Genomic DNA, 14,251 nt, shown 5'->3' on the forward strand with positions numbered 1-14,251 from the left:
GAGTGTACTCCGATTCATATTAGCTCAATGATATTGGACCTACTTTTTTGCTGAGTCCGAACGACGTGTCTTAAGACAACAATTGTCAAGAAGTTGTACATGGCTGAAATACTCAGGAAATGTCGGCAACATTACTGAGGGTATTTTGCTACCGTCAAAATTTTTGATGTTGCCTGGCCGGGGAATCGATCCCACGACCCCAAGGAGGGTGTGCATACCATTGCAGCACGGTGGCACCCACCTTGTTTTATCTATCTCTCCTATAAACTTGAAAATTTTCGTTTTCAAACTTGTAACAGTTTGATTTAAAAATTGCAATGACTCTAGTTTTTTGAAGTTCAATCGGATTTATCGGAGTAGATCTTTCCCGATTCCTTCACTGTAGGTCTAAACTCCCTATTAACTATAGAAGACAATGAGGTATTCTTATAGGTTACCATTATGCGTTCCTTTAAAGTACCATGATGTTTTCTAATAGAAGACCAATTTCTTTTTAAAAAAGAAATTTTTGGTTTTTTTAAGACGACATTTGTTTTTTTTGTAGGCGAAATATGTATGTATATCCAAAATTATGATAAGAATAGCTGTTTGGGGGGTTATACTTAACCTTGGGGCCTTTTAGTTTAATTTAAAACAATTTGATTTAATTTCTGTGATATTAATTCTTTGGTTTTCGTTTTATTTTATGTTTCTTTTCAACATATGCTTTTAGGTTTTAATTCTAGTTTCGTACTTTTTTTATACTGTAGATTTATTTTCCTTTAAGGTAGGTTTTAGTTTCGGCGTACAGAAATAAGGCCCCAGGAAATAACACCCCAAATTGAAAATGAAAATAGGCCCCAAACAGGTATATGAAAAACAACAACAAAACGTTTGGGGTCTAATTTCGTCTTTTTGGGACCTTTTTTCATTTAACTGTTGGGGCCAAATTGTCTTCACAACAAGTAAATCGAAAATTTGAAAATCAACTTGGGGTCTAAATAATATTGGGGCTTTATTGAATTTTTCATTAGGGCCTTTTTGCACATGTTTGGGTCCTAAATATATTTTAGTGTTTAACAAAAACAAGAAATTGGGGTGCATTTTCTAAAGTTTTTATTAAGATATGATCAAAAAATGGGGTGCAATTTCGAAAACTTATTATAATATTATTATAATAATTTTTAGTAATAATAAGCAAAAGTAAACACTTACTTCATAGAATTCAAAAAATTATATGATAAGTAATAATAATTGGTAATAATTATTACTAAAGTTGCAGATTTTGACAGTTGTGTAAAGGGAAAGCTGCTGAAAAAATGTTTCAGCAACATTAAGAAAGTAAAAAAAGATACACCTGTTAACAATGTTTAATTTATATACCTCATTTTCCATTGGGAGCATATTTGTGCACATAGCATTTTCTTCAAACACCATCCTATTTAAAAATGCTAAGGCATTTATTTTTCCTTTTTTACAGAGGAAGGAAGGAAAATATATTTAAAAAAATCGCGCGATTTTTTAAATATATTTTTCTTCAGCTACTCTCCTAATTCTGTTTGACTTGACTTGGAGAGAAAAAATATACTAAAAAAAATCGCGCGATTTTTTTAATATATTTTTTCTCTCCATTTCTTTCTAATTCTGTTTGACTTGATTTGGAGAGAAAAAATAAATTTAAAAAATCGCGCGATTTTTTAGATATACTTTTTCTCTCCAAATCAAGTCAAAAAGAATTAGAAAGAAATGGAGAGTAGCTGAAAAAAAATATATTTAAAAAATCGAACAGATTTAGAAAAAAAAAAAGGTAGAGTAGCTGAAGAAAAATATATTTAAAAAAATCGCGCGATTTTTTTAAATATATTTTTCTTCAGCTACTCTCCCTTTTTTTCTAAATCTGTTTGAATGAAGTTGGAATGAAAAAATATATTAAAAAAATCGCGCGATTTTTTAAATATATTTTTTCTCTCCAAATCAATTCAAACAGAATTAAAAAAAATGGAGAGTAGCTGAAGAAAAATATATTTAAAAAATCGCGCGATTTTTTTAAATATATTTTTCTTCAGCTACTCTCCACTTTTTCTAATTGTGTTTGATTTTTTAACATATTTTTCTTCAGCTACTTTCCACTTCTTTCTAATTCTGTTTGACTTGATTTGGGGATATGGAGTAGTTAAAGTCTGTCTCGGGTTTGTTTGGTTTTTGGTCAGACCGAAATTTGTCCACACCTTATCGAGCATGAATGCTTCAACTATTTGATGGGGCGTTTTTGGAGCCGGCACAAATTTTTTGCTAACGATGTGATGCAAACTTCATTGTATTTTGCTAAAATATATACTTTGTGATTCTTGCTGAAAACTATAAAAATATATACATACATATACATATGTATATAGAAATTGGTACAGAAATATTCACTTATCATAATGTTTCTGAAAAACATTACGAACGGTACTTGATACCGACGATCCGCAATCGTCTTTAATTTTATTTGAAATTTTAATTTTTATCACATTCATAGACGCCTGCTAGTACACTTGAAAATAAGAGCTTGTTTCTAGGTGGCTTTAACATGCTACTATCGTGAAAAAGTACAGTCATAATTAGTTACATATTACAAACTATTGAATGAATATCTTTAAAAATATTTTTTGAAATTACACCCCAAATTTAGGGCTTTATTTACACCCCCAAATTTAAGTGAATAAATATTTTGGGGCGTGAATGCAAACTTTGGGGCCTAATTGCATTTTCGTTGTTTGGGGTGATAATGCATTTTGCAAATGCACCCCAATTTCAAAAATGCATTTTGGTCCCAATGAAATTTTGGGGCATAATTGCAATATTTTTTTGGGGCCAAATTTCCTAGTTTGGGGCCTTTTTGTATTGGGGCAATTTTTCAAATTGTAAAAACACCCCAAAAATTGGGGTCCATTTTCATTCCCGTTTGGGGCGTTATTTCTTGGGGCTTTATTTCTGTACGCCTTAGTTTCTAGGTTAAGTTTTAGGGCCGATTGTAGGTTTCACAAGTTTTAAGTTAGTTCAATTTTATAGCTTTTAATTATTCCAATTTCGTATGTACAGGTTTTAACAGTATTTTATAGGTTTTAGTTCAAATTTAGTAGGTTTTAACTTAGCACAATTGTTTAGATATAATTAGCAAAATTCATTAGGTTTAGGGTTTTATTTTAGGCAATAAATTTTAGCTTGTAGAATGAAATAGGATTTTTACAATTCACTTTAGGTATGTTTCACAATTCTAGGTTATATATGGTAAGTATTTTTATATAGCACGTAAGTATTTAGTCTTTAACAAGTAAGTATTTATTCTTTAGCAGGTAAGTATTTATTCTTTAACAGGTAAGTTTTACTTTTTAGGTAAGTATTTTAACTCTAGGTTTTAAGTTTTAATTTGTTCTTTTAACTTGTGATATGTTTGTATGTACAATGTTGTCTATTTGTTATATTCGATTGGTATATGTGTTGTTTGTTAACTTTGTGTACTTAAACTTTTCACAGGCACTGGGGGGAGAAAATGTTCCGTCGCTTTTAATGTTGACTTTACGAATGACAAATTTCCAAATTGCAATCCAACTGCAAACCTGTTTGCCGGTCTGCAGTTGGAAATGTTTATATATTTACTTTCGTAAATAGATAAAAAAACCGTTGTTCGGTGGTAGTGTGTGCGTGAGAAAACATAAAAGACAAACATACACCACACCGCCACCACCAACAATTTTAACGGCGTTCACGCATAAATTCTTAACACAGGTTCACACCAGGGTATTAAACCCTGAATGTGTTTACATTGTCGTAAACATGTTCTGCCCCCGCAGTGACGTGTGTATCCCTTAGTAAGGACTATTGAGCGGCAAGTTTCGGATGGGCCCCGCTAGAACATAGCCCAACTCCGTCTGGTAGCCGTATACTCCTCCTACGCCAGAGAACGTTCGACCCTCCTGGTAAATGGCCGAGTAGGTGTCAGCCCCCAGCTCAAGTTCAATGGGCGTGTTGCTTCTTGGGTCGACATCAGCTAAGCTGCCACCGGTGAAGTCCCGGGTCGGATCTTCTATTATGGGGTCGCAGTATGGCTTGTAGGGCAGTTCATCCGTTATGAACGCATGAACCTTAAGCGTCCAGGTGGCATTCAGGCTACGGGCCTTTATTTTGAATGTTGTGAACCGCCTTCCAAGAAACGTAAATGATCGGAGCCCCATCCGTTGGAACGACGAGTAAGATATTCTGGACATGGACGCACCCTTGTTTATAAGCGCCCGTAACGTCGCCCAGGAATATGGATCATCGCCTACGACCCTTATTGTAGCTGTCGGGACAAACACTAGATTCCATTTGAGGACAGAGGCTGGTGCTGGGGGCTGAATTGAATCGTCCAACTGTGGGGCCCCATAGATCAGCGTGTGGTGCCTATAGTCGCAGCGTCGAGTTGCGGCAGTAACTTCTTCGCTCAACAGTCTCGTAGCGCTGGTAGCGTGTGAGCTGAAGGAACCTATCACACGAGCTGAGCGGATGGTCCTCTTGGCATAAACCGCAAGAGTACTGCCAGTGTCCCGGCCGGTCCCTCCTCTCCTCTCTTTGGCCTCGTCGTTGATTTGATCGACTACGATCATTCTGACGCCTTCCATTTGGCTCTGCCCGGGCCTGGCGATTCGGGTATAACTGCAAAAAACAAGTTGGGAGTACTAAATTCTTTCATTAAAAATAACCCGACTAGTCAGTCGGAAAACAATTTGACAAGTTTTGTAATGGGTCTGCTTATTGAGCCACTAGCCGTCCGAACGTCGACAACCCTTGTGTTCTGGTCGCTACCTGGTTAAGTTTTATCAACGCGTCCCATTTTCCATTCATTTGGCGCGAGTCGATCATCTTTTATAACTACTAAGTCTCCCTCTTTAATGTTCTCCCGAGTATACTTCCACTTCGTTCTTCGATGAAGTTCGTGGAGATATTCTAGTTTCCAACGATTACAAAAATATTGTGAAATGACTTTGAGTCGTTTCCAACGATTAACAAGACTGATATCAGTGTCAGAAATATCGGGCTCAGCTGGTGTAAGAATAGCTGTGCCGATTAAGAAATGGCCAGGGGTTAAAGGAGAGAAATCATTTGGGTCGTCGCTTGCAGGACTGAGGGGTCGCGAATTAAGGGAAGCCTCGATTCGAGTTAAAATAGTCGTGAATTCTTCAAAGGTAAAGTTCATCTTGGGAATACTTTTCTTCAAATGGGTCTTGAAAGATTTAACTCCGGCCTCCCACAAGCCGCCCATGTGCGGATCTTGGTGAAAGTTGTTCTGAAGAATACTATTTTGCAGGTTTTTTACAAAGGCAATCCTGTCTCTTTTTAAAAGATCAACTGCCTCTACAAAGTTTGTACCGTTGTCGGAATAGATACAAGCCGGGCAGCCGCGCCGGCTGACAAACCTTGAGAAGGCGACCAAAGAAGCGTATGTCGACAAGTCGCTGGTTGGCTCTAAGTGTATGGCCTTTGTTGCAAAGCATATGAATAAACAGACGTATCCTTTGGTAAGGAGACAGGCCCTGCTAGAATAGCTTTTAATATTGAAGGGTCCCGCAAAATCAACACCTGTGTTTGTAAAGGGTCTAGAAAGGAATGTTCTTTCGGGCGGCAGAGATGCCATTAGTTGATCCTGGGTCCGTTTCTTATGGATGATACACACTTTGCAATTCCGTATGGTTTTCTTTACAAGTGACTTAAGGCCGAATATCCAGAATTCTGACCTTATCACTCTTAACATCAATAAATTGCCACCGTGTAAAGTGATTTTATGAATAAAATCAACCAGTAGTTGACTGAGGATCGCTCCATGTGGAAGAATTATAGGATGCCGCTCACTATACGTAAGGGCTGTTGACTGCACCAATCTCCCATTGGCTCTCATGATTCCTTTAGGGTCTAAAAACGGATTCAGAGTTAGGAGTGAGCTGGTTGGAGAAATTCTCGTCTTTTTCTCCAAAGCCTCGTACTCGTCTAAGTAGAAGAATTTTTGTATAATACTGGATCGTTTTCCATCTTGAATTTCGGTGGCCGTGAGATCTAATGTTGAGGTTCTAAGATGTTGCCTGTTGATTCCTGTGTTTTTCCAGAGTCGTAAAGCGTATGCCCGATAAACTTTAGATAACGACGAGAAATTTTTCAAGGGGTCATCTTTTTGATCGAAAAGCGTTAGGGCTTTGACCGCCTTGGCTTCTAGGTCTGTTTCGTCATGAAATTGATTCGATGGCCAACGGTCTTTGGGCAATGTGAGCCACTGAGGTCCATTCCACCAGAGTTTATGAGCTTTAAGTTCTGTGGGTGAGCATCCTCGGCTGGCTATATCAGCAGGATTGTTTTCTGAGTCTACATGTCGCCAGTTCTCTTGGCCAACATTTTCAGAGATCTCCGAAACTCGATTTCCCACGAAAGTGCTCCAGTGACAAGGAGGCTTTTTCAACCAGGCAAAAACAATGGTGGAATCTGTCCAAAATTGGGTCGTATAATCCGATATCTGAAGATTTCTCATTGTGCTGGCTGCTAGTTTTGAAAGTAAAACCGCGCCACATAATTCCAGTCGTGGTATTGACAATTTTTTGATTGGTGCCACTCGGGACTTTGCGGCTAACAAAAAGGTCTGAACATTGTTATCAGGGGTCTCTACTCGAATGTACAACGTTACCCCGTACGCGCTTTCCGACGCGTCGCAGAATCCATGTATTTCCACAGAACTATTCAATGTAAATGTTATCCATCTTGGAACTTTCAGTAACTCAATATCTTTGCTGTTTCTCACAAAGTTTTTCCAATTTATAAGAGTAAGGGGCTTTAAAGTGTCATCCCAATCGATTTTATCCAACCATATCTGTTGCATAACGAGTTTGGCTACAATTATGATCGGTGCCAGCCATCCGCATGGGTCAAACAGCTTGGCTATAGTAGACAATACTTCTCGCTTTGTATATACATCTCTATCTTCCATCGCTGGGGGCGTAAATGAGAAAAAATCGCCTGAAATGTTCCATCTAATTCCCAATGTCTTTGTGGATGCATCTTCAGCGATGTCCAGCCAGTTAAGCGGCAATAAATTCTCTTGAGGGATATCTTTTATGATAGTATGATGATTTGAAGCCCATTTCATGAGTTTAAAACCTGCAGAATCTAAGGCTGTAACCAATTCCTTTCGGGCTTGAATTGTTTCTTCAACTGTGTGTCCTCCAGCAAGAACATCATCCACATATAGATTTTGCAAAATAATATTGGCTGCTTTGGGATATATCTCTTTGACATCTTCTGCCAATTTTATAAGAGTCCTCAAAGCCAGGAACGGCGCACAATTTACTCCAAATGTCACGGTTAGCAATTCATAATCCTCAATTGGGTCTTGTGGTGATTTTCTTAAGAGAATTCGTTGAAATTTAGTTTGTCTCGGGTCCAAAAGTATCTGCCTATACATCTTTGTGATGTCAGCATTAAAGGCGTACTTAAAAAATCTCCATTTTAAAATTTGTTCCACCAAATCCTGTTGTAAAATGGGTCCAGGAAACAATGTGTCATTAAGACTAGTTTTGTTCGAGGTCGGGCATGAGGCGTTAAACACAACTCTTAATTTCGTTGTGAGCCTATCAGGTTTAATAACTGCGTGATGTGGTAAATAATTGTTGGGTGTGTCATTGACTTCCTCAGGCTTAATCTTTCTCATATGACCAAGTTCCAAATACTCGATAATTGATTTATCGTATTCCTCTTTTATTTCGGGTGTTCTCATAAGTTTTTTCTCCATTCGAAAGAATTGGGCTAAAGCAATGTTCCGGGAATTTCCCAATTCCTCGCACTTTTTGAATGGGAGAGTCACAACATATCTTCCTTCCTTGTTACGTAAAGTTGTATCAATGTAATTTCTTTCGCAAAATTGCTCTTCTTCTGACCGTAAAACTTTTTTAGGGGTCTCTTCCACCTCCCAAAAACGTGTGAGAATCTTTTCAATCGATGTTGTGTTGAGCAAAGCAATTTGTTTTCGTTGAATATTGTTCCCAGGTATGGGTCCTCCAACAATCCATCCAAATTTAGTTTTTTGGGTTAAAATTGATCCAAATGTTTTCATCGAAGTTCCAAGCGAAAATATCAAGGGTCCTGATATAAAACTTCGGATCGGCTAATTCCAACGATGTAATATCTTGTAGTTGAGATTTGTCTAAGTTTTGTGGCGGTAAATTCGAAGGTAGGGTCTTTAAAACTGGAGCCCACACATCTAGTTTAAAATCTGGGTCAAACTTGGATCGCATTGTAAATAAACAAGATTTTGTAGATGTCTCCGAGACAAACTGACTTAAGCCAGTGACATGAACTAGGTTGTTTCTTGTTGGTAATTTCAAAAGATTTTTCAGTTTTTTCAGAAATGAATGTTGATTGTGATCCAGAATCTATCAGAGCTCTGGCATCATACAGCTGTCCTTTTGTTTCTATTTGTACAATGGCAGTGAACAGTAATGTACCTCCAGATTGTTTCTCACCGATATGTTTATCTTGGAGGGTCAAAGTTGTAACAGTTGCTGGTTCTAAGTTTTTTGTGGACTGTATTTGTTGTGTATGAGTGGCGGCACTGTTTCTAGGTTGTGTCTCCACCCGAGCTAGGTATGCATTTGTTGACTGGGTTTCCGTTCCCTTATGTAGCAAAGTATGGTGTCTCAAATTACAAGTTCGACATCCAAAGCGGCTCTTGCAATCTTTCACTCCATGATTTGATGACAGACAGTTGTAACATAAGTGCGAAGTCTTTACTAGGTGAATCCGATCGTTGATACTCTTCTTTAAAAACTCTGAACAATCTCTGATAAAGTGGCTCGACTTGCAAATTTGACAAGTTTGAAAACTCGGTGTCTTGTTTTGTTGAGTTTGGCTCGTTTTGGGTCTATCTCCAAATTTATTTGTAAGTTTTGTGACATTTGTTTGAAATGTGTTCAAAAATCTAGGTTTGTTGTAAGTGGTTTGTTTCAGCTGAGCAAATTTCGAAGTTGAGGGCTTGATATTTCCCACTGATTCCATGGTTTTGAATTTGTTTGTTAAAAATGTGTCGAATTGTTCCCATGTTGGGAGTAGTTTACAATTGCTAAGTGAGTTCTCGAATTCTTCCGAAAAATTCCTCGGTAACTTTGAAGAGCAAATGTATATTAGAAGAGGGTCCCATCCTTTGACATCGACTTCCAATAATTCCAAGGTCTGAATGCAACTATTGACAGTTCTTTGTAACTTTTGTAGTGAATGGCTTGAGTCGGCCGAAACTCCTGGCAGATTAAAAAAAGTTTTTATCTCCTCATTTACTTGCATTCTCTTATTTTCGTATCTATCCGTAAGATTTTTCCAGGCTAATTCGAATCCATCATTTGTTAATGGAACGTGGCTGATAATCTCCTTTGCTTCCCCAGTGGTTTTTTGTTTTAAATGGAATAATTTTTCAACATTGCTTAATTTTGATCCTGTGATGTAAATCGCCGTAAATAAATCTCGAAATGTTGGCCATTCTTGATATCCTCCTTTAAATATATTTGTGTCGCATGGTGGTAAGCGGGATACGGAAGTAAATTCCTTTTCCTTTCCTTGTTGGGTCATTAATGATTCTCTTTTTGCTTGTTCCAACATCCATTTATCACGAGCATTTTGCAACTGTATATTAATGGCACTTAACGCCTTTTTGTACGAGTCCATCGCCTCCATATAATTCTTTTCCTCCTTCCTCTGCTTTATGTTCTCTGCATTCAACATACGCTCTCTTCACTACACTCCAATGCGAGTCTAACTCCTTACGGGTTGTCTCCAATGTGTCCGCAGTGTCTTCTGGGTTGGTGATTGAAAAAATTGAAATATAATCCAACAGGTCGTTGACGCTGTTCGCGTATTTATCGCATAATGTCTTGTCCATCTTCCTTTTGTGCGTATAACTTTCCACAAATTTTGTTTATTTTCCAAAATTCGAAAGAAGCCCAACGAGAAGGACCTTTTGTTTAGGAATTCAACTTTTCTCTTTCTTTTGATGCTCAAAAGTAAGAAAGTGTGTTAGTTGACAACGAATAATTGGGTCCAATTTTCAAAAGACTGCCAAACTCTTTGAAAGTAACGAATTATCTTCCAAATTTTCAACCCTGTCCGACCTCGGCACAGTTTTTCGATCCAATATGTGGAGAAAATCTTTGTTTTTTCGCTAAATATTTCCTCGAAAAACGTATGCGAATATATTTGGGTAAGCGAGAAAGTCAACTGAGAAAAATTTATTTTGAAGAGCAATGAGAAAACGTGAATGACGTGAAAAAATTGAAAAGAACAAATAAAACTTTGAACTAGTAATCAAAAGTGTCGCCAAATCAAGAGAAATTAGTGAAATTATCCGAATTATTAGCCAGAAAAGTTTGTAATAATTTTTTGGGATACTTTTCTATCCACCAAACGAGAGTCGAAAAATTGTTTGCTGGGTTGTCAAACTTCCAAAAGACGAATTTCAACTATCTTTACGAATGAATTATTTAAATTTGCATAAAATCTCTTACAATATCCTTGACTAGGAGGACTTTATGCACTTTTGATAAAAATTTTTTTTCTTCAAAAAGTATTATTTTTTAGAGAGGAGTCTTAATTTTTGCTTCAGGCGACAACGAAAGGGGAAATCGACAAAAAACAATACAAAACCGCATTAGGCGATAAAACTTTGGATCAAAAAATCAGATATGGTTTCCAGAACAGTTTCTCAAAACAAAGAAAAAATAATAAAAATCCGACAAAATTCCAAAAAATGAAAAAAAATATTGGGTCAAAACAACATAATTGATAAAATATTTCAAAAAGTCGTATAATTCCCAAACTATTTCACATGTAAACTTATTTAAAGAGCCGACGAACAAAGAATTTCACAAAAAAGATACCAATCGGAATTGTAATCCAAATGTGTGCTGGGTTGCACGTACCAAAAGCAGAGAAAATATGTTTGACCTCCTTTAACCGCCGAGAGTGTATAAAATCTCTTATTGTCCTATTGAAGGAGGATTTTATTAATTGTGTGAAGGTAAATTTTTCCTCTAAACGTTGTTTATATGGGTCTAATATTTGTCAAAATCAACAAATATTATTGAAATTGATCAAAAAGTGTCACCGAATTATTTCACCGAATGTATTATTTTGGGTCGAAACGCAAAGAAGGATTCCAAGAGGTCTCCAAATGACAAAAAGTTCGCAAAATTCAAAAGAGCATATATATTACCACCAAGTGGTCAGTAAAACAAAAAAAAAAAAATTTACCAGAAAATATAAATCACAGAAATATTTTGGGTCACAGAAAGTTGCTGAAAGTTATAGAAGTTTATACAAGCATGAAATAATATAGTATGGGTTAGACTAACTACTTTGGCAAAAAAAAAAAATCCTTTTTGAAAATATTTCGTTGTAATTGTGTGCTGAGTTATCAGGCCGTCTGTCCAACGGCCGCTTGTTATATTTCGCATGAAATTTATATTGGTTATAGCTTTTGTATGTTTTTGTATTTTGTAGGTCTGTGCACCAGACGTTTAAGCTTTTTCCAAAAGATTTCCAAAAATGTTTTCAGGTCTGTATCATTCCAACAGACAACTTATTTTATAAAAAACCAAAAAAACGTTCGTAAGTTATGTATGAGTGTTTCATCGCTGTGTCTGTCCACCAGACGGCAATGTTTTTTCCAGAAATTTCCACAAAAATAATTATTAGGTTATGTATAGTTGGGTAATCTATGTGTCTGTCCAGCAGACATAAAATATTTTTGCCAAAAAATGTTTTCTAGGTTAGTATTTTAAGGTTATATACGATTAAATAATATGTCTGTCCGCCAGTCATCTATTACATAAGGTATATAATCGGTTTTATGTATTCCAGGTTGCCTGTACGTCAAGAATTTTGAGAGAGAGACAAAAAACTTGTTTTTTCTTTCCCGAACCAATATGGCGCTTATGTATGTTGGGTATGCAAACTTTCCATTAACTTTCCCAATATTGTATGTGCTTGTATATATGTGTCAATATGGCGCTTATGTACTTATTGGAACTCCACGTTCCGCAATTTCCACTATGTACTTCTACTAATGTATGTTTTTCAGTAAATACATGCATATCCCGTTAACTGTCCGTCCAAAATAACGGTTTAACCAACTGTTTTTATCGAGTCAGTTTCAACAATTTTTGAGTCTTGTGGCAATAGGCAGGGTTACAAGGGTCAAAATTGTTTTTGGGTCACAATGAGGATATGGGTCAAAGCAAATATTGAGGATTTGCCTGCTCCCGATATTCTCCTTTTGTCAAAATGAAAAAATCCAACAAGTACTCACTTTGTTCGCTGGGCTGTATTTACGTGTGTGTTTTCCTGGTTGTAGTTGGTGTCAGTGTCCTAGTTCCAGTTGCTCCTTGTTGTTGTTGCTTGATTAGATTTGTGTTTTGTTGCTTGCGACCCGAACAGTTTTTGTTGTATTTGTGAAAAGTTAATTGTTCTTTTTGTTGAAACCTTTTAAAACTTTGTTCACTTTGTATGTTTATGTTGTTAAAAAACCATCTTGTACTTATATGTACTCACGTTGTCTTTGTATTTCGTTTGTTTTGTTTTTGTGAATATTTTTTGTTGTTTTTAAATTTATAAAAAACTTTTTTGTTCACTTTGTTTTTTTTTTGTATTGAACCCACTGTTTCCACTTTGTCTTGTTCACACTGTATTTGCTTTATAAAACACTCTTATATGTTTGTCACTTTGTATTTTTTGTTTCGTATTGTTTTAAACTATTTGTACTGTTAAATTGATCTTGTTTTGTCTAACTCACAATGTTTTGTACTTTTTGTTTCGTTTTTAATTATTTAAAAAACCACACTTTTTTCTAATCCGGCTCGAAGGACCAAATGTTTGGGGGGTTATACTTAACCTTGGGGCCTTTTAGTTTAATTTAAAACAATTTGATTTAATTTCTGTGATATTAATTCTTTGGTTTTCGTTTTATTTTATGTTTCTTTTCAACATATGCTTTTAGGTTTTAATTCTAGTTTCGTACTTTTTTTATACTGTAGATTTATTTTCCTTTAAGGTAGGTTTTAGTTTCTAGGTTAAGTTTTAGGGCCAATTGTAGGTTTCACAAGTTTTAGGTTAGTTCAATTTTATAGCTTTTAATTATTTCAATTTCGTATGTACAGGTTTTAACAGTATTTTATAGGTTTTAGTTCAAATTTAGTAGGTTTTAACTTAGCACAATTGTTTAGATATAATTAGCAAAATTCATTAGGTTTAGGGTTTTATTTTAGGCAATAAATGTTAGCTTGTAGAATGAAATAGGATTTTTACAATTCACTTTAGGTATGTTTCACAATTCTAGGTTATATATGGTAAGTATTTTTATATAGCACGTAAGTATTTAGTCTTTAACAAGTAAGTATTTATTCTTTAGCAGGTAAGTATTTATTCTTTAACAGGTAAGTATTTTAACTCTAGGTTTTAAGTTTTAATTTGTTCTTTTAACTTGTGATATGTTTGTATGTACAATGTTGTCTATTTGTTATATTCGATTGGTATATGTGTTGTTTGTTAACTTTGTGTACTTAAACTTTTCACAGGCACTGGGGGGAGAAAATGTTCCGTCGCTTTTAATGTTGACTTTACGAATGACAAATTTCCAAATTGCAATCCAACTGCAAACCTGTTTGCCGGTCTGCAGTTGGAAATGTTTATATCATCGTCCGGCAAAAAGGGGCACACGTGCCCTTGATGAGAATAACAGCAGAACAACCACCATTCAGTCTTCATCCAGAAGTCAAAGAAGCAAGTTCTGCTGTCGCTTGTTTCAATGATTTTTAGTTTTAGCAATGCATTAACGCACACGCTGTTTGTGGAGAGAGCGAGAGAGAGTCGTATGCGTGAGGCCACAAACAATGCGCTTGTGTTGGTGCCGATACCTGGTTTATATATTTACTTTCGTAAATAGATCAAAAAACCGTTGTTCGGTGGTAGTGTGTGCGTGAGAAAACATAAAAGACAAACTTACACCACACCGCCACCACCAACAATTTTAACGGCGTTCACGCATAAATTCTTAACACAGGTTCACACCAGGGTATTAAACAATGAATGTGTTTACATTGTCGTAAACAATAGCTTTAGATTGATATTTTCACTTCATTTATTGATATATTTGGTAAATCCGTATTTTATATATATTTTTTTTTGCTATAACTCCTATAGAACGCTACCGATTTTAGCGGCCTTATCCAAT

The 14,251-nt window shown here is 36.0% G+C and overlaps 2 protein-coding genes across 2 annotated transcripts; both read right to left on the bottom strand.

Annotated features, from left to right (window-relative positions):
* Nucleotides 1-2,060: 2,060 nt before the first annotated feature.
* On the bottom strand, nt 2,061-13,701 carry LOC141396971 (uncharacterized). The gene is made up of 2 exons (XM_073972719.1): nt 12,332-13,701; nt 2,061-4,656 (listed from the first exon to the last, which is right to left on the bottom strand). The coding sequence occupies exon 2, from the start codon at nt 4,620-4,622 to the stop codon at nt 3,831-3,833; it is 792 nt and encodes a 263-aa protein (XP_073828820.1). The 5' UTR covers nt 4,623-4,656; nt 12,332-13,701; the 3' UTR covers nt 2,061-3,830.
* LOC141398186 (uncharacterized) lies at nt 4,811-9,750 on the bottom strand. The gene is made up of 2 exons (XM_073975419.1): nt 9,310-9,750; nt 4,811-7,822 (listed from the first exon to the last, which is right to left on the bottom strand). Exons 1-2 carry the CDS (start codon nt 9,748-9,750, stop codon nt 4,811-4,813), a joined length of 3,453 nt encoding a protein of 1,150 aa, XP_073831520.1.
* Nucleotides 13,702-14,251: the final 550 nt, after the last annotated feature.

This window comes from Musca autumnalis, unplaced genomic scaffold (assembly GCF_047663935.1).
Source record: "Musca autumnalis isolate F117 unplaced genomic scaffold, ASM4766393v1 scaffold_3, whole genome shotgun sequence".
Lineage (NCBI taxonomy): Eukaryota > Metazoa > Arthropoda > Insecta > Diptera > Muscidae > Musca > Musca autumnalis.

Bases quoted from the DNA above. Each gene is read 5' to 3' on its own strand.
- LOC141396971 (XM_073972719.1), bottom strand. From the start codon at position 4,622: ATGGAAGGCGTCAGAATGATCGTAGTCGATCAAATCAACGACGAGGCC.
- LOC141398186 (XM_073975419.1), bottom strand. From the start codon at position 9,750: ATGTTGAATGCAGAGAACATAAAGCAGAGGAAGGAGGAAAAGAATTAT. The intron at 7,823-9,309 runs GTAAATGAGGAG...CCATTCAAAAAG, and splicing joins ACGAAAATAAGAGAATGCAA to TGCGAGGAATTGGGAAATTC.